The sequence below is a fragment of the Cervus elaphus genome, chromosome 15, assembly GCF_910594005.1.
Source record: "Cervus elaphus chromosome 15, mCerEla1.1, whole genome shotgun sequence".
In the NCBI taxonomy this organism is placed as follows: domain Eukaryota; kingdom Metazoa; phylum Chordata; class Mammalia; order Artiodactyla; family Cervidae; genus Cervus; species Cervus elaphus.
The window spans coordinates 54,214,584-54,239,625 of NC_057829.1; the positions used below are offsets into that span (position 1 = coordinate 54,214,584).

The 25,042-nt window shown below is 39.4% G+C and overlaps 1 protein-coding gene across 3 annotated transcripts in view; it reads left to right on the forward strand.

Annotated features, from left to right (window-relative positions):
• Positions 1-17,084, forward strand: part of FAS (Fas cell surface death receptor) — a 44,431-nt gene extending 27,347 nt beyond the window's left edge. For 2 of the 3 annotated variants that reach the window (XM_043927004.1, XM_043927005.1), the window contains exons 7-9: positions 357-418; positions 1,559-1,583; positions 2,299-4,265. In XM_043927004.1, the coding sequence (XP_043782939.1) occupies positions 357-418; positions 1,559-1,583; positions 2,299-2,618 (407 nt within the window). In that variant the 3' untranslated portion in view covers positions 2,619-4,265. Of the gene's footprint in view, positions 1-356; positions 419-1,558; positions 1,584-2,298; positions 4,266-16,565 lie in introns of those variants that run through there. The other variant, XM_043927006.1, reaches the window with a different exon arrangement.
• Positions 17,085-25,042: the final 7,958 nt, after the last annotated feature.

Consider the following 25,042-nt stretch of genomic DNA (forward strand, 5'->3'; position numbering starts at 1 on the left):
CTTCCTGACCCAGGGATTGAACCCAGTCTCCCACATTGCAGGCATGTTCTTTACCATCTGAGCCACCAGGGAAGCCTTAACAAACCCAATAAAAGACTTTAAAAATGGTCCACATTAAAAAAATATTTTAAAAAATTTTAAAGAAAGATGTGGCATATCTCTGTACCACTTGAATCAGTGGGATGGAATTTTCAAAATCAGGACAAAATCTGCCTTTTCTGGTGCTTGGTTGCTGTAAATTTTAGTGAATGAATTTCTCCTTTCTTCTGACGCTTCTCTTAGTATGAGACTTTATTCTCTCTTGCTTCCTACAAAGCTGAGACCTGAGTCTGATAGATATTTCTTGGATCTTTCAGTGGTGAAAAGTCAACACAGGAATAAAAAGAATGATTATCACAACTCTGAAGCCTCAAATGATGTAAGTGTTGACTAGAAAAATAAGTCATTCAGCTTTTTACTTGTTACTTTTTAAAAATTAATTAATTTATTTTAATTGGAGGCTAATTACAATATTGTGGTGGTTTTTGCCATACATTGACGTGAACCAGCCATGGGTGTACATGTGTCGCCCTACTTGTTACTTTTTAAAAAGCAAACCTTTATGGTGCTTGTGTGTGCATGGATTAGAGGGACATCAAAAATGAATTAAAATATGGTGCCCAGTTTATAAGAAACTTCTATACAAATAACATACAAATAAGTTCTTATTAATAAGTTCTCACTTACACAAAGGGAGCTGACAAAAGGATATGGCCAAGCTTCCATGTTCCATGTTGGTATTATTCATGAACAGAAATGCAGAGAGATATCCTTTACCAGAGCATGGATTCAACATGCCCAAGCAAAGAGATTACTCTGAAAGCCCACACTAAAGGCCCAACTCAGCTCTCTCCAGTCACTTGTTACCTTATGTGTCACCATATCTTTTTCCAACATGGAATCAAAGCATGTCACATCTCTAAAAAAAGGAGTTCCCTGGTGGCCTAGTGGCTTTCAGTGCCGTAGCCTGGGTTCAGTCCCTATCAGGGAACTGAGATCCTGCAGGCCGTGCTCAAAGGAGAAAAAAAAACAGCCAAAGGCACACTGGGGAGAGTAACCAGCTCACCTGATGAATATTGATTTTTCTCACTTGGGGCCAGTGGGATTTAGGGTTCTTTAAATCAATATAGTACAAAATCATTTCAACTTAAACTACATTCTTGTGTCAAAAATTCAAATTGTTACAGTAAAGAAAGTGTTAGAATGATGTGTACTATGTTTATTTTCATGTGTCTATACAAAGAATGATCTCAGCACATTTCACAAATCCCTTAGGTTTCTTGCTTCTGTAAAAAATGAACCACTATTCCCTTCGTTTCTGGTTCAGCTGGAACGTTTCAGAATAAAAATTTGAATGGTGAAAAAACCCTCCTTAGTCATTTAGTCTAATTTTATACATCAAGTAAGTGTACTTCCTTGAGTATTAAGGAAGAATTAGAAGATTGCATTTGGAGTATTCTAAATATATTTTTATTTCCCTCTCTCCTTCCCTCTGTTTTTTTTTTTTTTTTCTCCCCAGGAAGGGAGGCAACTGAATTTAACAGGTAAGATTTTTATCATTTTGTTTCATAGAGATGGCTTCCTTGGGAGTAACAGGCTAATTTTACAGTTAAAATAATGTTGGGAATTTCAGTGACACATTGTGGGGTCTTGCTATTCCTTGAGGCTGCGTTTCTTCCTGCTCACTAACAAGGGTTTATTAGGCAGTGTGTTTAAATGTATAACTAATACTCATTATTAAAAATAAGTCAGGTAACATAAGATGCTCTATTCTTAAAGCTTTGTTTTCCTTCACAAGCAGTTGGGTATAGTATAGAACTCTGCCTAAACTCCTAGGTAATCTGAATTGTAGACTCAGTTGTATACTTACTCTTGGTGTATCCTAGTTCCAGTGAGTCAGTGATAAGATGGTCATAAACCCTTTGCCTGCCTTTTAGATTTGTGGATCATTGATCATCAGATCCATGAGGGCATTAGAAATGAGTTTTTCTAGCTCTCTTATTATATAGATGAGAAAAGAAGACACAGAGATGTTACGTATCGTTTCCAGGGTATAGAGCAAATTACTGGGGACGTAAGAGGAGCTGGGATAAGAACTCAAGGTTGTTTCTATTTTTATTTTTCCACAGTTGGCTCTTTAGATCTCTAGGACTTACCCATATTCATAAGTACTGTAAGAAGAGAAACAACTATGGTTTTTCAGAAGTGGGAATTTTGTTTAGAAAAACAAATTTTCAGAGACTCTTCTTTATTTTTCAGATGTTGACTTGGGTAAATATATCCCTATTATTGCTGAACTAATGAAAATAACTCAAGTTAAAGAATTTGTTCGGAAGAATGGTATAGAGGAAGCCAAAATAGATGATATCATGCATGACAATCTCCATGAAACAGCTGAACAGAAGGTCCAACTGCTCCGCAGTTGGTATCAAAGTCATGGAAAGAAAAATGCATATTGCACTTTGACTAAAAATCTCCCAAAAACTCTTGCAGAGAAAATTTGTGACATAGTCACAAAGGACATTACTAATGAACGTGAAAATGCAAACTTGCAAAATGAAAATGAAAACTTGGTTTAAAGTGAAAAACAACTAACTCAGTTCTGAGAATATACTAAATGTTCTAAATATGTTCAAATAAGTTCTGAGTAGCTATAGATATTGCTTGGCTTAGCTTTTTACTGGGTGTGTTTTCTTTTTTCATTTATTAGATTTGTAGAGCTAATATATTTGCTCAAAGCTATTTGTAGAGCTAATAGCTTTGAGCATTTCATGATTCTGCCTTCAAGGATTTTTAAAGTCTAGTTGGGTAGATGAACGCTGGTGAGAGTAAATACCCATGTTCATCTTCTTGCCTATTAAGTGTGTAAAAAAGCATGCATTCAAAGATTGAGATCATGTTCAAGTGTGTAACATATGATTCTGTCAGTGTGAATGTAATTAATGTATGTGAACACAAATGCCTATCCACAGGTTGACCCCATTCCACGAATTAGTAGATGTGATCATTGTTGCCATGTGACAATCAACTGCCTCTAAATTACCTCCCCAGCTCTACTGATAATTCTAGAGATTTTTCCATATTTACAAATTTTGTTTACACCTTTGAGAGGAGTATATTCAGGGAAAACTTGCACATATCCTCTGAATATAAAATTTAATAAGGTTCTACCTCAAAGATCTTTGCACAGATTATTGGCCTTTCATAGTGAACTATTTCCATTTTGGATTCACATAGAAAATGCAGACTCAATTATAATGCTTGAATATTTTGTATTTGTCACTGTAGATCAAATAACCTACTTCTTTCTCAGGTGTCAAACATTTTGGTCAGGAAAGAATTACTAGATCACTGTCATCTCCCTGTTTTCACCTTGATGTGCATCTAGGTAGACTGAACCCCCAGACTTGAAAGGACTTCCTAAGAAACACTGAATGATTGATGAAAAACTGGGGCTGCCCTTAGAAACATCTAGCTTGATTTGGAGAGACCAGCTGCTCTTATGGAAGGTAGCTTTGTGGCATATCATGAACCCATGTCTATCACCAAAGCTGATAAGATAGATTCTTATTTTGTCCCATCCCTCACAAAGTGCTCAGTAACTTGCCATGTATTCTCTGTTGGTGTAAAGGCAGCTTATACACAGCAGAAGTGAAATCATACTGCTGCTGCTGCTAAGTCGCTTTAGTCATGTCCGACTCTGTGCGACCCCATAGACGGCAGCCCACCAGGCTCCCCCATCCCTGGCATTCTCCAGGCAAGAACACGAGTGGGCTGCCATTTCTTTCTCCAAGGCATGAAAGTGAAAAGTGAAAGTGAAGTCACTCAGTCGTGTCCAACTCAGCGACCCCATGGACTGCAGCCCACCAGGCTCCTCCGTCCATGGGATTTTCCAGCCAAGAGTACTGGAGTGGGGTGCCACTGCCTTCTCCAGAAATCATTCTAAGTGTTAAGAATTGCCTGTTTTCTGTAGCTTCTTAGACAAGACCCTCTCCCCACTATCACTTCCTTGCTTTTACATTTAAACACTTTTGAAAGTTTGTATTAACTGTGAATGTTAATAAATACTATTTATATTTATATAGTTGTAAATGGAACACAGTTATAAGCTGAAGCAGATGCTCAGAACTACCTAAAGAGCGTCCATTGATGGAAGATGTTTTTCCCTTATGTTTGGAAATAGAAAATATAAACAAAAATATTTTATTAAAATCATGTTTTTGGTATTTCAGGTTATCTCTTTTTTGGTGGGACTTTGCTTTTTATTTTCCCTTTTTCTATTTATTACTAACTGTAACCTGTTCATTAATCTTTCATCCATTCTCTGATCTCTCAGGAGGTATCTTCTTTTTAAAGGCTTTTAGTGGTTAAATCATTTCCTCTATAGGCTGGTACTCTAAAGCATATATCTCCTAAACAACACATGATTACTTATTATGTGAGGACTTACCATGACAGGATTATATATTAGGCACTAGAAGTGTTGTATACTGACACATGTAAATGAAATCTAGCAAAATGGTACAGATGAATGTATTTGCAGAGCAGAAATAGAGATGCAGACGTAGAGAACAGACATGTAGACATAGGCAGGGAAAGGAGGGTGGGACAAATCTGGAGAGGAGCATTGATACATATGCAGTGCATGCATGCTGCGTCACTTCAGTCACGTCCAACTCTGCAACCCTGTGGACCGTCGTCTTCCAGGCTCCTCTGTCCATGAATTCTCCAGGCAAGAATACTAGAGTGAGTTGCCATTTCCTCCTCCAGGGTATCTTCCCAACCCAGGGAGCAAAGCTGCATCTCTTATGTCTCTTGCATTGACAGGCGGGTTCCTTACCACTAGCACTACCTGGGAATCCCATATTCCAGTACCATGTGTAAATAGACAGCTAGTGGGAACCTGCCACATAGCACAGGTAGCTCAGCTGAGTGCTCTGAGATGACCTAGAGGGGTGGGATGGAGGCTCATGAGGGAGGGGATACATGTGTATGTATAACTGATTTACTTTGTTATATAGCAGAAACCAACACAACATTGTAAAACAATTATATTTCAATAATAAAATTTCTTAACAATATGAATAACTGGACATACATAAGAAAAAAAAAGTAATTAGTTCAAAGGATTGGTTTTATTGGTAAGAAAGCTAAATGGGGATTTTGAAATATTCCTTCCTGCGTACTTTTTATTTCTGGCTCCATAATGACCACTGGACTATCTCTCTTTTTTAAAATTTAATTTTAACAGTACATTTTGTTTAGCCCATTATTTCCCAAATGTTATCATTTCAACATGTAAGCAATATAAAAACCATTAATGAGATCATTTGCATTCTTTTTTGTTTTCCTAGTAAAGCCTTCAAAATCTGGTTTGTATTTTAGTTACCGTTTTAAGCACATCTCAGTTTGGACTGGCTGCATTTCAAAGATTCAACAGCTGGTGGCTAGTGGCTATGGTACTAATAGTTCAGGTCTCTTTATTAGGGCAGGTGTGCAAATTTAACTCTAAAGCTGGTTTAGCCCTGCTACTAAAGTCCAGTACTTTCACCATCTTTTCAAGGGGTTCTCTTCACTCTGGTTGGTTGGAGTGTCATCTCCCACCCTCATGTCACCGCTGGGAACTGTTCTGCTTGCAGCACCCATAGCTGTCCTTTGCTGGCTCTCAGAGTCTGATCTCTGCACATGCACACAGTAACAGCCCAAAGATTTCAAAGAATCTCTGCACAGATTTCTGGAACTTTTTTTCTGTGTAACTGCCTTCTTTTCAGTACTCTGTTCTGAGAAGTCTGGCAGCCTCAGCCTCCTAAATGCTACCCTCTGCCCCTCAACTTGATAAGAAGACTATTCTCTGCTTAGAGTTCCTCCTGTACCAGGGTCTGAAAAGAGCTTGTGGGCAGAAGGTCTGAGTGATCATAGGGGTCACCTCATTAGTTTCTCTCCTCTAAGGGACAATCTGTAATCTCTATTATCTGGTTTTCTAGTTCTAGACAACAGTGGGGCAAGATGATACTAGTTCGTCTTCATGGCCAGAAGCAGAGGTCCTACAGACACATCTCAGTTTATTGTGCTTCACTTTATTGAATTTTGCAGATGTTGTGATTTTTACCAACAGGTTTTGTGGCAACCCTACATCGAGCAAGACTATTGGCGTCATATTTTTCTAACAGCATTTGCTCACTTCGTGCTCCTTTTGGTAATTCTTGCAGTATCAGTATCTTGGACTTTCTCATGATGATTATATTTATTATGGTGATCTGTGATTAGAATCAAATCCCATACCCACCAGAGATGCTCAGGGCTCAAACCAACCTTGTGCGCACCAGGACCCAGAGACTCCACAGAGACTGAGACAGAACTGTGTTTGAGTGTCTCCTGAGGAGGTATGGGTCAGCAGTGGGCTGCTGCAGGGGCAGGGGCTCTGGGTGCAGTAGACCTGGGCATGGCATAAGCCCTCTTGGAGGAGGTCACCATTAACCCCACCATAGAGCCGCCAGAACTTACACAGGACTGGGGAAACAGACTCTGGGAGGGCACAAAGAGAAACATGTGTGCATGAGGACCCAGGAGAAAGGAGCAGTGACCCCACAAGAGACTGACCCAGACTTGCCCATGAGTGTCCATATGTCTCTGGCAGAGGCGTGGGTCAGCAGTGGCCTACTGCAGAGTCGGGGGCACTGAGTGCAGCAGTGTGTGCATGGGACCTTTTGAAGGAGGTCCCATTATCTTCATTATCTCCACCATAGTTTGGCCTCAGGTCAAATAACAGGGAGGGAACACAGCCCTGCCCTTCAACAAAAAATTGGATTAAAGATTTACTGAGCATGACCCATCAGAGCAAGATCTGGTTTCCCCCTCAGTCAGACTCCCCCATCAGGAAGCTTCCATAAGCCACTTACCCTTTTCCATCAGAAGGCAGACAGACTGAAAATCACAATCCAGGAAAACTAACCAATCTAATCACATGGATCACAGCCTTGTCTAACTCAGTGAAACTATGAGCAATGCCATGTAGGGCACCCAAGATGGATGGGTCATCGTGGAGAGTTCTGACAAAACGTGGTCCACTGGAGAAGGGAATGGCAAACCATTTCATCATTCTTGCCTTGAGAACCCCATGAACAGTATGAAAAGGCAAAAAGATAGGACACTGAAAGATGAACTCCCCAGGTTGGGAGGTGCCCAATATGCTACTGGAAATCAGTGGAGAACTAACTACAGAAAGAATGAAGAGATGGAGCCAAAGCAAAAACAACACAGAGCTGTGGATGTGACTGGTGATGGAAGTAAAGTCCGATGCTGTAAAGAACAATATTGCATAGGAACCTGGAATGTTAGGTCCATGAATCAAGGCAAATTGGAAGTGGTCAAACGGGAAATGGCAAGAGTGAACGTCGACATTTTAGCAATCAGCAAACTAAAACGGACTGGAATGGGTGAATTTAACTCAGAGGACCATTATATCTACTACTGTGGGCAAGAATCCCTTGGAAGAAATGGAGTAGCCATCATAGTCAACAAAAAAATCCAAAATGCAGTACTTGGATGCAATCACAAAAACAACAGAATGATCTCTGTTCGTTTCCAAGGCAAACCATTCGATATCACAGTAATCCAAGGCTATGCCCTGACAGTAATGCTGAAGAAGTTGAAGTTGAACGGTTCTATGAAGATCTACAAGACCTTCTAGAACTAACACCCAAAAAAAGATGTCCTTTTCATTATAGGGGACTGGAATGCAAAAGTAAGAAGTCAAGAGATACCTGGAGTAACCGGAAAATTCAGCCTTGGAGTACAGAATGAAGCAGGGCAAAGGCTAATAGAGTTTTGCCAAGAGAACGCACTGGTCATAGCAAGCACCCTCTTCCAACAATACAAGAGAAGACTCTACACATGGACATCACCAGATGGTCAATACTGAAATCAGATTGATTATGCTCTTTGCAGCCAAAGATGGAAAGCTCTATAAAGTCAGCAAAATCAAGACCAGGAGCTGATTGTGTCTCAGATCATGAACTCCTTATTGCCAAATTCAGACTTAAATTGAAGAAAGTAGGGCAAACCACTAGACTATTCAGGTATGACCTAAATCAAATTCCTTATGACTATACAGTGGAAGTGAGAAATAGATTCAAGAGATTAGATCTGATAGACAGAGTGCCTGAAGAGCTATGGACGGAGGTTCATGACATTGTACAGGAGGTGGTGATCAAGACCATCCCCAGGAAAAAGAAATGCAAACAGGCAAATGGTTGTCAGAGGAGGCTTTACAAGCAGCTATGAAAAGAAAAGAGAAAGGCAAAGGAGAAAAGAAAAGATATACCCATTTGAATGCAGAGTTCCAAAGAATAGCAAGGAGAGATAAGAAAGCCTTCCTTGGTGATAAATGCAAAGAAATAGAGGAAAGCAATAAAATGGGAAAGACTAGAGATTTCTTCAAGAAAATGAGAGATACCAAGGGAACTTTTCATGCAAAGATGAGCACAGAAATGACAGAAATGGTATGGGCCTAACAGAAGCAGAAGATATTAAGAAGAGGTGGCAGGAATACACAGAAGAACTGTACAAAAAAGATCTTCACGACCCAGATAATCATGATGGTGTGATCACTCACCTAGAGCCAGAAATCCTGGAATGCAAAGTCAAGTGGAAGCATCACTATGAACAAAGCTAGTGGAGGTGATGGGATTCCAGTGGAGGTATTTCAAATCCTAAAAGATGATAATGGAAAAGTTCTGCACTCAATATGCCCGCAAATTTGGAAAACACATCAGTGGCCACAGGACAAAGGACAGTTTTCATTCCAATCCCAAAGAAAGGCAATGCCAAAGAATGCTCAGACTACCACACAATTGCACTCATCTCACATGCTAGCAAAGTAATGCTCAAAATTCTCCAAACCAGGTTTCAACAGTACGTGAACTGTGAACTTCCAGATGTTCAAGCTGGACTTAGAAAAGGCAGAGGAACCAGAGATTAGATTGCCAACATTTATTGAATCATCGAAAAAGCAAGAGAGTTCCAAGAAAAACATCTACTTCTGCTTTATTGACTACACCAAAGCCTTTGACTGTGTGGATCACAATTAACACAATGGAATATATAGGAAAATTTTGAAAGAGATGGGAATACCAGACCACCTGATCTGCCTCTTGAGAAATCTGTATGCAGGTCAGGAAGCAACAGTTAGAACTGGACATGGAACAGCAGACTGGTTCCAAATCGGGAAAGGAGTACATCACGGCTGTATATTGTCATCCTGTTTATTTAACTCATATGCAGAGTACATCATGAGAAAGGCTGGGCTGGATGAAGCACAAGCTGGAATCAAGATTGCCAGGAGAATAGCAATAACCTCAGTTATGCAGATGACACCTTATGGCAGAAAGTGAAGAAGAACCAAAGAGCCTTTTGATGAAAGTGAAAGAGGAAAGTGAAAAAGTTGGCTTAAAACTCAACATTCAGAAAACTAAGATCACAACATCTGGTCCCATCACTTCATGGCAAATAGATGGGAAAACAGTGACAGACTTTATTCTTTTGAGCTCCAAAATCACTACAGATGGTGACCACAGCCATGAAATTAAAAGACACTTGCACCTTGGAAGAAAAGTTATGACCAACCTAGACAGCTTATTAAAAAGCAGAAACATTACTTTGCCAACAAAGGTCTGTCTAGTCAAGACTATGGTTTTTCCAGTAGTCATGTATGGATGTGAGAGTTGGACTATAAAGAAAGCTGAGCACCAAAGAATTGATGCTTTTGAACTGTGGTGTTGGAGAAGACTCTTGAGAGTTCCTTGGACTGCAAGGAGATCCAACCAATCCATCCTAAAGGAAATCAGTTCTGAATATTCATTGGAAGGACTGATGCTGAAGCTGAAGCTCCAATACTTTGGCCACCTGATGTGAAGAACTGACTCATTTGAAAAGATCCTATAAATCCATGGCTGATTCATGTCAATGTATGACAAAAATCACTACAATATTGTAAAGTAATTAGCCTCCAACTAATAAGAATAAATGGGAAAAAAAATCCTGATGCTGGGAAAGATTGAAGGCGGGAGGCGAAGGGGACGACAGGGGATGAGATGGTTGAATGGCATCACTGACTCAATAGACATGAGTTTGAGTAAACTCCAGGACTTGATGGACAGGGAGACCTGGCATGCTGCAGGGGTTGCAAAGAGTCGGACACAAGTGAGTGACTGAACTGAACTGAAATGTGATCGGTGATCTCTGATGTTGTGAAGAGTAAAAGTGAAAGTGTTAATCACTCAGTCATGTCCAACTCTTTGCGACACCATGGACTGTAAAGCCTGCCAGGCTTTTCTGTCCGTGGAATTTTCCAGGCAAGCATACTATAGTGTGTTGCCATTCCCTTCGCCAGGGGATCTTCCTGACTCAGGGATTAAACTTGGGTCTCCTGCATTGCAGGTCTTCCCTAATAGCTCAGTCAGTAAAGAATCTGCCTGCATTGCAGGAGACCTGGGTTCAATTCCTGGGTTGGGAAGATCCTCTGGAGAAGGAAATGGCAACCCACTCCAGCATTCTTGCCTGGAGGATCCCATGGACAAAGGAGCCTAGCAGGCTACAGTCCATGGGTTTGCAAAAGTTGGACATGACTTAGCAACTAAACCACTACCACTCCTGCATTGCAAGCAGATTCTTTACCGTCTGAGCCATCTGCTGCCTGTATATATATATACACACATTTTTTAGTAATAGAATGTTTTAAAATTAGTGTCTGTAAATTTTTTTAGACATAATGCTAATGCACACTAAATAGACTAAAGTGTAGTATAAACATAACTTTTACATGCACTGGGTGACCCCATAATTTGTGCGACTTGCCTTTTTTTGCAATATTTGCTTTATTGCAGTAATCTAAAACAGAGTCCACAATATCTCTGAGGTATGCTTTGTACTTCGCAAGGTGAACTTGAGTCATAGAACACCCTGTACACGCTCTGGTGAGCTCCAGTCAAACAATTTCAGGTTCCTTTGGGAGGACGAGGGAAGTTGAGAAGGTCTTTGGACTTGGTGACATGGCTCTTTCCCTCATAGTTTCACTTGAGTGTGACTGTTCCTAATAGTTACAACCATGTTCCAGAGTCTGAGGTGGCCCTTGGTTCAAGATCACCCTTACTGTGGTGAACATGGTCTGGTCCTCTTGGTGGTAGACATCATGGGGAAGAGTATCACTCGTGAGCTGGAGGGAAAAGGTTATCTATAGAAGGAGGTCGTAGATCACACAGTGAGACTTGCTTACACGAACAGCTTGGTCTTCCTCATTGGCTTGCACATGGAGCTATCCTAACTGATTTGATCAGAAATTTTTAGTTATCGAATCAGTTCCTGCACAGCTGTCTAGATAAGTTATAGAATCAATACAATTAAAAATTTTTTCCACACTCGCTCCTGAATGGTATTTTATCTGAGTACAGAATTTTATGTTAGGATACTTGCAATTTTCCCTCATCTCTTTGAAAATGTTAATGTTGTCTTCTTACATTTATTGCTGCTGAGGGAATGTCTACTGTTGGTCTAAATATCATTCCTTCAAAGATAATATTTATTTTTTAACTCTGATAAGTTTTAAAGTTTCCCCTACCTTTTCCTTGGTGTTCTGCTGTTTCACTATAATGAGCTTCAATGAAGATTTAGTTTTACTTAACCTATGTAATAATCGCAAAATTTTTATCAGAAAGATAGGGCTGTAGTTTTTGTCCTATCTGGAAAATTCTCAGCTATTTTCTCTTTCATAAGAGTTTCTTTTGAAACTCTTAGTATTATCCGGTGAAGTTTCTTGAGTATCTAACTTATACTTTTTAATTTTTAATATATTTTTCTCTAAATGTTGCATTTTGGGGAAATTCCTCATCATTCTCTTTAAATTAACAATTTTTTTCTTACTAATCAGGTTGGAGTATTCTATCCACTTAGGTATATATTTTATTCTCTACATTTTTCTTTCTTAACATTTCTAAGTGCTTCTTTCACATTTTCTCTTGTACTTACCTCGTTTATACTTGATTTTCATTGATGATGTATTAGAGTTTAATAGATTTTATTCCATCATCTATCTCCTTATAGAGAAGAAGATCTTATAGTTATTTTTAAGTCTTTTTTAGAATTGCTTTGTTAAACTTTAACTGAAGCAATTTCATACTGATTTTGAAGTAAGGCAGGATTTTCTTCTTATATTTTTGAGCTCTGTAGGTTCATCTTGAATAACAGATTCCCCCCTCCCCCCTCCCATTTCTCTGCAGTCTCATCTGTCTAGTGGTTTGTGGCTTCTTTTACTAGGGCTTCCAGAGTCCTCAGTTCTGAGACTGGATTTATAGATGTGTTATGCAACTCACAGTCCTTGGTGACATTAGAGCTGTTGCATATTCAGTCAGACAGAGGAGCCTGGTATAAGCAGTCCATGAGGTCACAAAGAGTTGGACACAGCCTAGCGACTGAACAACAACAATATCCAGTCATGCATCTAGCGGCAGCTTGGCTCAGCTCCATGTCACGTGGCTGTTGTACCTAGGACTTCCTAGCTCTCAGACTCCAGAACTTCATATGAGCCATAGACCCAGGCCATGTTTGGCAGAAGTTCTGTTTAGCTTTCTTTCACCAGTCAGAAAGCTCTGCCTCATTCCCCGATTTTAAGAAGAGAGGCTGGCCCTTGTCCTCTGCCTCAAGTGGGGCATATTTATTGTTGACTAAACCCATGAGCAAACCCTGCTTTCCTTCCAGGCATTGATCTCACAAGGCTTTGGCTTGTGTCCAGGTCATTAATTATCTTGCAGTTGTTTTCCATTCTTCTAGGAAGGAAGGGTTTCTTATTCTTTAGCCTGGCCGTGCCTTTTCATTTTCCTTTTAAAGTGTGTTATGGATCACTGCTATTTGTTCAGATTGGGAGGGGGTGGCCCTCCAGAAGCGCACTTACAATTCTAGATTAACCCTAAGGCCCCAATATTGTCATTAGGTGATCAGAAACAATGCTTTGTTTTACGTTTTTAAGCTACAACTAACACTGTAGTTGCTTTCAGTTTCACAGAGTCCTTTGATAAGAATAGAAGAACAGGGACTGTAGGATTTCCCAAGTGGACCTGAGTTTTGTTATTGTGATACATCTAGAGACCTACAGATCTGGGATTAAATATTTATTTTCTCCATAAGAGTAGAAGTGCATATTTTAATGTCTTTGAGACTTAGTTTCCCCATCTATAAAATGGGAAAATTGTTTCAATATTTTGGAGTTTTATGACGAATAAATAAAACATGTATGAAGTATATGCCATGGTACCTGACTCTATACCTTGGCAGATAGCAATAAAAAAATCCAACTGAGATGCATAAGCAAAATGTAAATTGACTGGCAAATTTTACTAGCAGTTCAGAGATAGGGTGAGTTTAAGCACTAATCTATTCTAGTGCCTCCAGTCATGATTTCCTATGATTCTCTTGGATTTACCATCTTCATTTGGATCTACTTGTCAGACTGGTAGCGACAAGCTGCTTGGACCTATCTGTGTATCACGACATCCAGGAAGGACAACAGTTACGTAGGGAGGCAAGACGTGCTGGTTGGCTAAATCCATGGGGCTCAATCTTGAGCCTGGGGTAGGATCAGGTTTCCCTGAGTTGCCAAAGATATAGTTGGGAGGAGGACCCTTGCTAAGAGGGCAAAAGGGGGGTTCTCAGTAGGAGTGCTAGGATGTTTTGGGTACCCAACTCAAACTGACAATAGAAAAATACAGTATCAGGTTGGCCAAAAATTTCATTTGGGTTTTTCATAAAATGCTATGAACTTTTTGGCCAACCCAATACATTACAGGACAGGCAGTCCAAAGGCATGGCTCAGCGATACCATGAAGACTGCTTGGACCAGCTCACAAGCATTAATTGTTCAATACTCAGGAATTTTGTAAGACAACTGTTAAATTGTTGGCAGCTTTATATTACTGTAGTGGGAGTAATTACTTTGCTTTCTAAGTAGAAGAGATCAATCTACTATGAAACCCAGTGAATGTCAGGAGACTTGCAAGTTTTGCTTAAAAGTCCTACATTTAATTTCTAGCCACCATTCCAAGCATCTGTCTGGTAACGCTTACACTGATAAAGATAGGACCAAGCTAAAGAGTGGGACACGTCTGAGGGACTAAGCAGAGCAGAGAGAAGCTCTATCTTCTTCTCTTCCATGAGCAAGTTTGAAGGGGACTTTCCTGGTGGTCCAGTGGTTAAGAGTCTGCTCCCAATGAGGGGAGCCCAGGTTCAACCCCTGGTCAGGGAATTAGATCCCACATGCCACAATTAAGAGTTTGCATGCTGCAATGAAGAGTGAAGATCCCACATGCCACAACTCAAGACCTGGCACAGTCAAATAAATGAATAAAATAGTGTTAAAAAAAAAATGTTTGAAGAGAGGGGTTAGCTTTCTGACACCAACAGTAATCCTTTTTTTAAAAATTTTTTAATGGGAGGGGACTAATCTAGTGGTAACATTAACCACCTGGTGAGACATCTCCAGTCATCAACCATCAGCTCCTGTTGGAGCCACAAACCCATAAATGCGGAGACTGGGTGCCACCAGTGGCCACAGAACCAAGAAAGCAGAGCCTTCCCTTTCCTTCCTGCTCACCTCATTTTCTCAGCTTTCTCCTCTTCCCCTTCTTCTCTAGAAACAACTTGAAATCACCTCTCTCTTTCCCTTCCCTCTTCCCCATCCTTGTTCTTCTTTCCCTCCATCCCATGCCTTTGCTGTATTCTTTCCCTTCACCTTCTCTCACTTTCACATTGGATTCATCAGGAAAGTTGTGTAACCATAGCAAAAAATATTTTTAATTAAAAACAAAGCGTAAGAATCTAGAGATTCAGGATATGTTGGCCCCAGAAAACATTTTCATCAATGTACCTTGGATCTACTGTGTGTATGGCACTCATAATCTTGTGGTGTCTGTCCTCCTAGACGAATAAGCTAACTTCAGCTACGAGGGAAGAAATCTCAACTGCAAAATTAAAGACCAAAGGTCTGGTCCACTGGTCCTTCAAATGCATCTATGGTGAGTGAGGATGGCTCAGAACATTTCCATCAATGAAAGGAGCATCAGGGTCAGCAAGAGAAAATGATCAGTAAAATAACAAGGTTACACTTTGCTTTCAGGTGGCCAGAAGATGGCAGTGTCTCTCCTGGTACTAACTGCCCTGCTTGTATCAAAGACACGCCTACAGAAACAAAGCAGTCATTTTGTGTTTTAATTCATTTTTTAAAATTTTTTTCCTAGTACAGGTGCAGCACAGAATGGAGTAGTAGGTCAAGTACTCAATCTGAAATCAGATAAATCCAAGTTCAGATTCTAGTTCTGCCACTAACTAACTTACAATCTTGAATTTAACATCTCCAAGTTTCCGTTCCCTTGCTCTTCTTGTGACGGAGAAGAACAAGACGAAAATACATGGGCAAGTGTAATAAATTATAATGCACTATGGAACAGGTTCTTAACCATTAATGTGCATAGAATCACCTGAGGAAATTCTTTAAATGCATATTCCCCAGGTCTTTCTCTCAGAGATGTTCAGTAAGTCCAGGGCTGTGCCTGGGAAGGTGCATATTACCAAGCATCCTTGATAAATAATCATGATGCTGAAGGCTCTTGGACCACAATTTAAGAAACTGCGTTATGCAAATATATACTAATAGAAAGAGATATTAAGGCACAGAAGTTATTAACTTCCTTTGTAATAGCACTAATTATTTTCTATTTTAAATAAAAATTTTATGAAATCCCCTTTACTCGTGGATTAATTAAATCAGAGAATTGTATTTTGTTCATCCTTTGGTGTTCACAGCAAATATTTGGAAATATTTACTGTGTGGTAATCAGATCTGGGGGAGGGGGGGAAGATCCCCTGGAGAAGGGCATGACAACCCACTCCAGTATTCTTGCCTGGAGAATTCCATGGACAAATGGGCCTGGCAGGCTACAGTTCATAGGGTCTCAAAGAGTCAGACATGACTGAAGTGACTCAGCACACATGCAGTCAGATCTAGGATAGTCTATAGAGCGTCCTTGAAGGTTTTACCTGATTTATGGGTATATTTGGGTAACAGGACTTGGCAGACTCAACAGAATCATCTTGAGCTCTGCCTCTGGACTCCCATGGGCTTCTCTTTGCTTTCAAATAAGTGACCCAGTGCCTTCTGATAGTGGCTTCACCCTGCAGAAAGAGGTAGATGTGCAGGAAGTTTAGCATTGAAGTTTCGGGAATCTCCTTAAGTTCTCTGTCACTGTGGCTATCACAGACCTCCAGGACTTTCCGACCAGTACTGGCAAATATCAAAGCAAAGATTTGCCGCCCCCAACTCTTCAGAGGGTGCTCCTCCACTGGGTTGTTGCCCCAGCAGAGAAGGTCCAGTTCAAAGCATGCAAGTGCTATGCAGTCTGGCCCCTGGGGAGCAGGGCTCGGGTAGAATAGCTCCATGTGACAACCCCAGAACCTGAACATGAGTATTTCTACTCTTATTTTAGGCATCAGAAGACAACAAAGCTTCCCAAAGGAGCTACAGAAACTTGCTTTGCTGGGACTATGTTCAGACTTCACACTAATATGGCAAGGAAGGTGCTTAATGGAATCACAGAAATTTTAGTCTTTGAGAAAATCCTTGTTGAACTATTCTTTTTGAGCCAGGCACCATTTTAAACTTGCCACTAAAATGTTAATAAAATATCCAAAGACTACTACTTGTGGAGCTAAGATTCTAGCAGCAGGAGACACATTACATAGTAAATGGACTTGATTGCAGTTGATCTTTGTAAATACCATTTGTTGAATTGGTGGAAACCTGAATCAGTAAATGAGAGGTGATCTCAATGCAGCACTTCCTTTTTTTATTTTGATAGTTTTATTCATCCAGCTCTTGCTCTTAGCAGTTGCTTAGAAAAAAAGATTGAATACAGAAATGTGAAGATCATGGAAGAACTGTAAATCTGATTTAAATGTAGTATAGCAAATAAAGGAATGTGATACTGTCTTTGCTTGACCTAAAATGTGACTCATTAATGCAGCACTTTTTGCACCCCATCCTGCCAAGTCCTTCTTTTGCAAAGCACACTCTGTCCTTGGGCATTTTCCTGACTCCACTACTTTTTCTAGGGATGACCTATGCCTCACACCTTAGTCATCTTTTCACTGAGAAAGGACTTTCTTAAGAACATCGAATTTGGAAAGTCCCTTTCTGCACCCCTCTTTTTTTGTTTTCAACTGAGATGAAATTCACATAAGATTATCCACTTGAAAGTGTACAGTTCAGTGGCATTTAGTATATTCACAAAGTTGTGCAATCGCCATCTCTCTCTAGTTCCAAAACATTTCCATCACTCCTAAAGAAAACCCTCTATCCATGAAGGGGTCATTTCTCCCCCTCCCCCACTCCAGCTCCTGGAAACCACCAATTTGCTTTCTGTCTCTAAGGGTTTAACTCTTCTGGACATTTCATATAAATGAAATCACATAATATGTAGTCTTTTGTGTCTGCTTTCTTTCATGGAACTGTATGTCTAAGAATATTCAAGTGAAGCAGCAGATTTTAATTCTGCAGTGAAAAAAAGGAAATGTAATACTTGCTAGTTCTTATCTGATAGTTATAATCAGATTCTGATTGCTTCAGCTTCAGGTGACACATACAATGCTTATCAGATTTATATTTCCTAGGGCAAGTTTTCTTTGGATAAAGATACAGAATAACACCTGAAACTAACACAACATTGTAAATCAACTATACTCCAATAAAAATTTTTAAAAAAGATCCAGAACACACGTGGCAACAATAATAGCTTTGATAAGTCCTTGCGTAGTCTTTCCTCAGTTTCTGCCCTTACTGTCAATAAAAGCAAGCATTTCAATAGAGGTTTAGTGAGATTGTTTCCTGCAAGATGTGAGACTGGAGGGTCTCAGATGTGGAGAGATTTGAGGTATTCTTACTTTTTTCATTTATGGAGAAATATTTCTGGTTCTGAGTATTCATTGAAAGGATTAATGCTGAAGCTGAAGCGCCAGTACTTTGACCACCTGATGCAAAGAATTGACTCATTGGAAAAGACCCTGATCCTAGGAAAGATTGAAGTCAGGAGGAGAAGGGGACAACAGAGGACAAGATGGCTGGATGGCATCACTGACTCAATGGCCATGAGTTTGAGCAAGCTCTGGGAGTTAGCAATGGACAGGGAGGCCTGGTGTGCTGCAGTCCATGGGGTTTCGAAGAGTCAGACATGACTGAGCCACTGAACTGACTGATTGACTGATTATTGGTTCACTCAAGAATCCTTTTAAATTTTAATTCCATCAATGCACTTTATTCCCAGACTTTGAGGTAGGTATTATTACCCCCGTTTTAAGGATGAAGAAACCAAGGCTTTAAGAAGATAAAGCCTTATACATATTTATACATCTTTCAGCTGACAACTCAGACTGAGTTTTTACATTCTACAGAAAGTTCTAAAATAATGAGCAGTGTCATTTGCAGGAACTCTTATTCATACCCACATCTCACTGGTAGCCTAATGAACTTTCACTGAAAACCAACATGGGTCTGACATGAGATTTAGAGTTAGATGAAGAGGTGCCTGCCCTCACCTAGAGAAGACTGTCTCAGCTGACACTCAATAAAGATGACCAGACCAGGCTCAAACTTTGCCAGGTATCCTTTATGCCTCATACTGCTTCTCACAAACTCTGTGTATGTGTATGTGAATTTCCTATTCTGTTTTTTTTAATTGGAGGATAATTGCTTTACAGTGTTATGTTGGCATCTGCCACAAACAAGGTGAATCAGCCATAAATAAACAGGCAAACAAGCAAATATATATATATCCCTCCTTCTTGAGCATCCCTGCCTCCTCCCATACCCTACTTCTCTTGGTCATCAACTCTATTCTGTTTCAAGTCCACAAAATGTATTAGTTCCTAATGAGAGCTATAGAAGCATTCTTGTTTCTATATGATGCTTTCAAGACTGCACTTGACAAAATGTTTGAAAAGGAAGCTAACTGACTTTACAACACACACACAGACCTTTAATGTTAAACTTTGTTAATTCAATAAACATATGTTGAATATACAACAATATACTTAGCACTCAGTTAAATGCTGGGGATATAACAATGAATGAGATAAACATTGTTCTTACCTCACTAGTAAGAACTTATTTCATAGTGGAAATATATAGCAGAAAGCATCTCCAGTAATTAACTAAATAATTTCTTCTCTAATAAGGAATATCAAGAAAAAGTACAGGTGCTATGAACTGATTTAACAGGGGAAACTATTCTAGACTGGGATGAGGGTAGAAGACTAGGGAAGAGCTTCTCAAGGACATGATATCAAACTGTATTCTTCCATATCTAAATGTATCTCTAATGCAAATGAACAGATATTCATGAAAAATTAAAACATAATTATCTCCAAGCAGTAAGCATTGGAATTATGTAGAATTATTCCTTTCAACACACACACACACACACACATACATGAAATGAGTTATTTTTAAGGTATTTCCTATGTAAAGTACATACACATTTATTGAAAGTTAGATTTAAATGTAATCAAATGAAAAACAGATAATCTCTGCTGGTTTTGTATCCTTGACTCTGCGGTTTTTACTAAATAAGGAGTTATTTGATATCCATAGAGGCACTTAGGAACTCTTAGATGTTTTGTTTTTCCAAGAATTGGATTGCAAAATACCTATTACAAACTCAAACAATGACGGTGTCTGCTGGACCCTAATGAAAGCCATTGCACGAGGCTGGTCTTTCTGTAACACCAGGCAGAGAACCTCCTTTGTGATGTGCTCGCCCAGGTCAGAGCACCTTTGCTGGATGAGTATGTCAAGGAGGCTCCTGGGCAGTTTGCATGCCGTCTTGAGGGAAAGGCAAGCCAAGCATGTAAAAGCACATTCTGAGTGTACTGAGGCTGCATCCTCTTACTCCTGCGAATAACCCAGAATGTCAGGCAGGACATGACTGGGGTCATTTAACCTCTGTGGTAGTGAATGCACATCAATCGCCTTGTGGGGTAAGTTTAAAATGAAGAGAATGTTCTCATATGCAGATTCCAATGCACAGGGGTAATAGCTGATTTTCTAACATGGTTCTCCATTAGTGAATTCCAGTGATGATCCCCTGAGAAATACAGACCTAGAGAACCTGTAGATGTGCTTCCAGGAGCCTTGAGTCCTCTAGAATTATGTATTAAATTGAGCTCGTGTGTAAATTTTTCTAGGAAACAGCCCATCCTTTTCATCAGCTTTTCTAAAATCCAGGTTGGAAATGAATTACAAATCACCTCCTTGAAGAGTATTGATTGATGTGTGCTTCTTAAGGGCTAGGTGCTCATTGGACACTTCATTTCAACAAAAGCCTGTGAACTAAGTAATTAACAAATGATAAAACTGAATCTCAGAGAAGTTATATAGTCCCTCCACCTGCCGCTTCAACAGCCCTGAATGAATTCATCTATTTAAAGTGTACAGTTCAGGAGACTTCCCTGGTGGCTCAGTGGTAAAGAATCTGCCTGCCAATGCAGGGCATACAGGTTCCATCCCTGAGCCAGGAAGATCCCACATGAGCAACCAAGCTCATGCAGTGCAACTACTGAGCCTGTGCTCTAGAGCTGGAGAACAACAGCTACTGAAGCCATGCACCCTAGAGCCCATGCTCTGCAATGAGAAGCCACGGAAATGAGAAGTCTGCACACCTAAACTAGACAGAAGTCCCCCCTCTCCACAACTAGAGAAAAGCCCATGCAGCAATGAAGAACCAGCATAGCCAAAAAGTAATTTATTAAAAAAATTAAGTGTACGGTTCAATGGTTTTTGGTATATTCAAAGAATTGTGCAGTCATCACTATAATCTAAATTTACAGCATTTTCATCACCTCACCAAAAAACTCATACTCATTAGCAATGAGTCCCCATGTCCAACTCTAGGTAGGCACTGATCTACTTTCTATCCCTGTATCCTGGACATTGGATATCAATGGAGTCATGCAATATGTTGCCTTTTGTGATTGGCTTTTTTCCACTTAGCACAGTATTTTCAAGTTTCATCCATGTTATACCATGTATAGTACTTCATTCCTTTTTGTGGATAAATACTGTATACAATTACATTGTATAGATATATCACATTTTATGTATCAGTTGATGGATATTTGGGTGGCTTACACTTCTTGGCTATTAGAAATAATGCTGTTTTGCACATTCATGTACTAGTTTTTGTGTGGACATATGTTTTCATTTCTCTTGGGTATATACCTAGAAATAGGTAGACTTGCTGGATCATATGTTAACTCTAGGGTTTACATTTTGATGAACTATCCAACTTTCCTGGGAAGTGACTACACCACTTTACATTTCCAGTAGCAATCAATGTGGGTTCCAGTTTCTCCACATTCTCCTAATACTTATTACTGTCTGTCTTTTTGATGATATTCATCTTATGGGATGTGAAATGATATTGCATTATAGTTTTGATTTTCAATTCCATAATGACTAATGATGTCTATCAAAATTTAGATCCTATTGTCTATTTGCACAACTATGGAGATATGACTATTCATATCGATTACCCACTTTTGACTTGTCTTTTTATTATTGAATTATTAATGTTCTTTATAAATTCTAGACTTGTCACTTATCAGATACATGATTTGCAATATTTCTCCTATTCTTTGGGTTTTCTTTTCACTTTCTTAATATCATTTGCAGTCCATAAATTTTTAATTTTAATACAGTCCGTTTTATCTATTTTCTTATCTTGTCACTTGTGCTTTTGGTATTATATCTAAGAACCCATGGTTTAAACCCAAGGTTACAAAGATTTATTCTTATGTTTTCCACTAACAATTTCATAGTTTTGTACCTTTAGGTTTATGTCTATTTTGAGATCATTTTGATATATGGTGTGTGATAGGAGCCCAGCTTGATTTATTGGTATGTGGATATGCCCAGTTGTCCCAGAACCATTTGTTGTTCTTTCCCCATTGAGGCACCTTGGCACCCTTGTCAAAAATCAATTGACAATATAAATGTAAGGGTTTATTTATGAACTCTTAATTCTATTCTATCAATCTATGTATCTATCCTTATGGCAGTACCACACCGTCTTGATTACAGTATGTTTTGAAACAGGAAAATATGAGTGCTCTTGCTTTATTCTTTTTGCCAAAGCAAAGATTGCTTTGGCTTTTGAGGTCTCTTGGAGTTTAGTTCGGTTCAGTCGTTCAGTCGTGTCCGACTCTCTGTGATCCCATGAATCGCAGCACACCAGGCCTCCCTGTCCATCACCAATTCCTGGAGTTTATTCAAACTCATGTCCATAGCATCGGTGATGCCATCCAGCCATCCCATCCTCTGTTGTCCCCTTCTCCTCCTGCCCCCAATCCCTCCCAGCATCAGGGTCTTTTCCAATGAGTCAACTCTTCACATCAGGTGGCCAAAGTATTGGAGTTTCAGCTTCAGCATCAGTCCTTCCAATGAACACCCAGGACTGATCTCCTTTAGGATGGACTGCTTGGATCTCCTTGCAGTCCAAGGGACTCTGAAGAGTCTTCTCCAACACCACAGTTCAAAAACATCAATTTTTTGGTGCTCAGCTTTCTTCACAGTCCAACTCCTACATCCATACATGACCACTGGAAAAACCATAGCCTTGACCAGATGGATCTTTGTTGGCAAAGTAATATCTCTTGCTTTTCCACATAAATTTTAGGATCAGTTTTGTACATTTGTGAAAAAAAAATCCATGTAACTGCAAGCCACATTTTATACTTTATCTCCCTCTTCTTTCTCGATTATATATTAAACTCAGAATGTATATGTTATTGGCAGACATAAATGCTATTCAATGTGCTGTGTTATTGAATAATGTTTCCATATTCAATTTTAACCAGACTGTCATCAAACATAAATCTAATTATGACTGTCAAAGAAAGAAAAACAAAATATCTGTATTATGGTCTTTCAAAGCTATTGGAGCTTAATAATTTACAAAGTGTTGTGCTTCAAAGGCTTTCACATTGTTGATGACTTGTTATGGAATAGCAAGCTGTTAAGCTTACATGCTTAAAGTCTAACATTTGAGATAAAAACTCAGGGGATTTATTGTTAAATTTTAATGATTTATTTCTGAATGATGAGATGGGCGTTGCATTCTGCTCTCAGGGAGCACTTTTTCATAAATAATATATCATAGTGAGAAAAGTATGTCTACCAACAAGAATTCATATTGTACATAATTGAGACTCTTTTTTTCTTCTAAACTATATTTTTCAGCATTCCAAAGGGACCCAGAGTCCTATGATTTTGAAAAATTACACAATAGGAAAGTTAGGGAGAAAGAATGCAAATAAAATATTTTTTCAAGTAATGGAGTGTCTTGTTTATTAAATTCATTCAAGCAGTGCTAATGGAATGCATACTTTCTGTGGCAATAAGACAGCCAGGGTCTCAACTTCATGATGTCGATGGTCAACTGCAGGAGACTTTCCTCCAAGTCTGCCACTTTAGTACTGTGGCCAAGAAATTCCTTCCAAATTGTTCTGCATTTCTAGCAGTGTGGACTTGGCCAACACATTAACCTCTCTGGATATTAATTTCCTCACATGTAAAATGTCTACAAGGTTATAATGATTAGATGATCTGAACAGAGCATCTGGTGTGCAGCAGTGACATAGTAAAGAAGAAGAGGTTATGTATGGGGCACACATCTTATACACCCTTTCATCTTCCTTCAACTCCACAGGTCTCCCAGGACCCCAGCCACTACTCCACTTGTCAAGTACACTCCCCTAAACTCTGCTTGTCCCTGTCACTCTGCTGTCTGAGGCTGCCCAGTAATTCGCGCTGAGTGCGTTGACTCAACCTTGACTACCTGCCCTGTTGGTGTTCCAAGTTCTGGTCATCGTTTTTAGATTTAGACAGAACACCATGTATCAGGGTTTGGGGCCAATCACCCCATGAGGTTACTGAAAAGACTGGATGACACAACCCAGGAGCATTTTCTCCTTGTGGGAAAAAATGCTGAATATGGCAAAACATCCACTGGGAGGAATCTGGGCAGATAAATCTTCTCTCCCTCCTCTTTCCTCAAAAGATAGTCTCTCTTTGCCATTCAGTTAGAGAACTTCCAAGTAGATAGATACTGCTCTGCTGAGCAACCCTCTGTGTCTTTTTATGACTTGTCATGGAGCAGTAGGCAGCATCATTTCTGATGGTTTCACATCCTTCCTCGCCCAAAATTCCCAGACACACACTTCAACAAAGAGTTCAAGTTTAAACTTTATTGCCATTATTTTTTTCTTGGTCTAAGAATAATTTTCATGTAGCTTTTGGGTAAGAAGCATCTAAGACATGTGACACAAACATTGATAAACTAATAGAACACTCCTGTCTTAAATAAAAGTCCTATGTTCCTGGAAGTCGCTTGGTTTTTTTTTTTTTTTTTTTGGTTTGTTTTTTTTTTGCAAATTAGGCTCTCTTCTCTGGAAAGTTGGAAATGATAACATAAGAAAGGAAACATGCCAATTGTTCTATCTTAATGAGAAATTATTTAAACTGGAAAACTCAAGCATCCCCGTTTTTCTCTCTCTCACTTCCCATATCCTATTTATCACTTGTGCTAGTCAATGAAATTTATTAACAATTTTAAACCATGTCCTTGGCCTTTGTCCCATTATGAACTTATTCAGACCCTAGTCACTACACTTCTAGACAAAATGCTGAGTTGCTGGTTAACTGGTCTCCAGTTTCATCCTATCTGAACCCATTTTCCAAACTGCTACCAGATCAGTCTTTCTAAAATATAAGGTAGATTGCTTTGCCCTTCTACTCACAAATCCTCAATAACTCCTTACTGTCTTTTAGAGATAGCATTGAGATTAAATTCATTTACCCACTAGTATGATGTGTTACAAGAATATGATAAATATTGAGGAGGAAAATGCTAAG